At 51.4% G+C, this 2,786-nt stretch overlaps 1 protein-coding gene across 1 annotated transcript in view; it reads left to right on the top strand.

Annotated features, from left to right (window-relative positions):
- Positions 1 to 2,786, top strand: part of LOC107107524 (maestro heat-like repeat family member 5) — an 87,155-nt gene that overhangs the window by 65,952 nt on the left and 18,417 nt on the right. The window contains exons 15-16 of the mRNA XM_015407835.1: positions 593 to 717; positions 2,487 to 2,601. Of these exons, the coding sequence (XP_015263321.1) occupies positions 593 to 717; positions 2,487 to 2,601 (240 nt within the window). The remainder of the gene's footprint in view (positions 1 to 592; positions 718 to 2,486; positions 2,602 to 2,786) is intronic.

The raw sequence follows: 2,786 nt of genomic DNA on the forward strand, positions 1-2,786 counted from the left end.
GCACTACAGTCGGGGACCCGACACCTTCTGGCGATGCCAGGCCCCAACGAAGTCAGGCTGGCCGCCACCAGGACCAGGGCATTTTCGGTGGCGGCTCCTACCTGGTGGAACGAGCTCCCGGAGGAGATCCGGGCCCTGCGGGACCTTGCACAGTTCTGCAGGGCCTGTAAGACGGAGCTCTTCCGCCAGGCGTATGAGTAAGAGCCGCCACTACCATCACTACCATCATAGCCTGGCCCTGCACGAGAGAACACCAGTGTCTCCCTGAGCAGATGACGCTGAGCTAGCGGGGCAGTTGCAATATGCCACCTTGTGGAAGAACAGAGCACTTTGTTAATAATAATGTTATTGTCTTGTTGAGTTTTAAATGGTTTTAAAAATGTTTTATATTTGATACTGGCTTATGCCTAACTGTAAGCTGCCCTGAGCCCGCGTTGCGGGGAGGGCGGGGTATAAATTAAACCTATAAATAAATAAATAAAAATAAATAAGTGTCCCTATTCCCACCTGATAAATGCCAGAGGTTCTCATGTTGGCAAAAATGGCTTCTGGTGACAACGTCTCGTTTGCTTAAATCAGCTCCGCCGTGCAGGCTCTGAAGAACCTCATCACCTGCATGGGCTACATCAAGGAGTACAACATTTTGGGGATGCAAGGCAGCTGGGAGAAGCTGCAACAACCGGATACATACTTCGAAGGGGTTTTTCACCTCATCAGGTAAGAAGGGGCAAGCCAAGAGGGATGAGCAAGCAAGTCAGAAGGAACTGGCTGCCTCACCAGCAGTGTTCCCTCTAAGCTGTGCTAGGGGCACTGGCACACAAAATTTTAGCTGGCTGCTCAGGGATTTTAGCTTCCAGCTCACAAGCATTTTTCCCTCCATTGGAAACAATAGAAAATGGGGGCACCTCCTTCTGGGGGCCATAAAATTGAACCACTGGTCCAATCTTTTTGAAACTGGGGGGGGGAGGGTTTGAGGAGAGGCACCGGCAGCTATGCTGCAAATTTGGTGCCTTTACCTCAAAAAGCAGCCCCTCCCCAGATCCCCCGAATCAATTCTCCATTATAGCCTATAGGGCCCATTGACTATAAAGGTCCCCATAGGCTATAAGGGAGCGGGGGGGGGGAATGATTATTTTTTGCACACCCCTATTATGCTTTTCAGTATGATTTGTAAGAGGGGAAGGGAAAGGAGATTGTAAGCCGCTCTGAGACACCTTTGGGAAGAGAAGGGCGGGGTATAAATCCAATCTCTTCTTTTTCTAGTATATACTGGAAATAATATGTACCTTCCAGTTTAGGTCCTAAGGGTGCGAATAAAATTGCCTTGTCAGGGACAATGGGCCATCAATATGTAACAGAACTGACAACCCCCCTCACAAGGCATTCCTAGCAAGCAGCAGAGACGTCTATGTCCAGATGGCATGGAACAGACCAGTCCTGTATTGCTAGGGCTGCCAACCTCCAGGCGGCACCTAGGGATCTCCCACTATTACTATTGATTTCTGGACCACTAAAGTCAGTTTCCCTCAAGAAAATGGCTGCTTTGGAGGGTAGATTCTTTCATGTTATACCCTGATGAGGCCCCTCCCCTCCCCAAACCCCACTTTCCCCCAGCTGCACCCTCAGAATCTCCAGATATTTCCCAACCCAGATCTGGCAAACCCAGTTGACCAGTCTGCCAGTTGACCAGTCAGCAAGGCCTATGATTTGATCATGGTCAAACAGGATCAAACATTTCACCAAAGCCATGATGCCACTGTGTAGTTGGCCACATCCCTATGTCTGGTACAACGATATTTCCAAAAAGACAGAACTCTTTCCATGTGGCTCACTTGGCCGCCTCTTGAAACTGATTTGAGCAGGTGTAGCAGTACTTCTTTCCGCTTATCCTTTGGCAGGGGCCATTTCGTAGAAAGAGAGGTGCAGGAGCTCATTAGCATAACTCATTAGCATAACTTATTTGCATATGCCACACCCCCTGACATCACCGGAAGTGTGTCAGAAGGCAACACCCACTGCTCAGGCTCCACTGGACTGTTTTGGATTCCTAGCTATTGGGGGGGGAGAATGTGCAGATCTGTCCTCACAGAGGAGGGAGAGCTTGTACCTGAATAAAACTTGGTCTTAAAGGTGCCACTGGACTGTTTTGGATCCGGGGACCAGGGGGAGCTCTGCAACTTACCTGGCTGCTTCTTGCTCTGACTGAGGGCTGCTAGGAGCAGGGGGTGGGGCTTATTGCAAGTACCCACCCCCTGGGCTCTTTACTGCCGGAGCTCCGCTTCTGTGCGCTCCTGCAGGAAATGACCCCTGTGGACCTTCGGAGCCCTGACCCTTTGGGGTGTTTCCAAAAAGACAGAACTCTTTCCATGTGGCTCACTTTGCCGCCTCTTGAGACCAATTTGAGCAGGTGTAGCAGACCTCAGTACTTCCTTCCGCTTATCCTTCGGAGCCCTGACCCTTTGGGATTTGGTGTTTCCCCCTTACAGGACGTTGTTCGCGTTCTCCAAAGTGCACCTCAAGATGACGTTCAAGCAGGCCAACGCATATCTGCGCCATCTCGAAATCAAGGAGAGGACGGTCGGGATGGCCTTCTTCACCGAGGTGAGACCCGGAAGGCAGGGATGTATGAGGACACCCCTGCTGGGGAAGCCACGGATCTAGCCGACAGACATCATTCCCCCGCCTCCCTAAGCCCCGGGGTGGTGGCCTTGGACTCCTACTCCCAAACGCTGCCTCTCGCATCTGAGGTCCGACCGGCAATGCCTTTAGACAGCTGGGGGAGCAGG

This window comes from Gekko japonicus, unplaced genomic scaffold (genome assembly GCF_001447785.1).
Source record: "Gekko japonicus isolate JY-2015 unplaced genomic scaffold, Gekko_japonicus_V1.1 scaffold3371, whole genome shotgun sequence".
NCBI classification, from domain to species: domain Eukaryota; kingdom Metazoa; phylum Chordata; class Lepidosauria; order Squamata; family Gekkonidae; genus Gekko; species Gekko japonicus.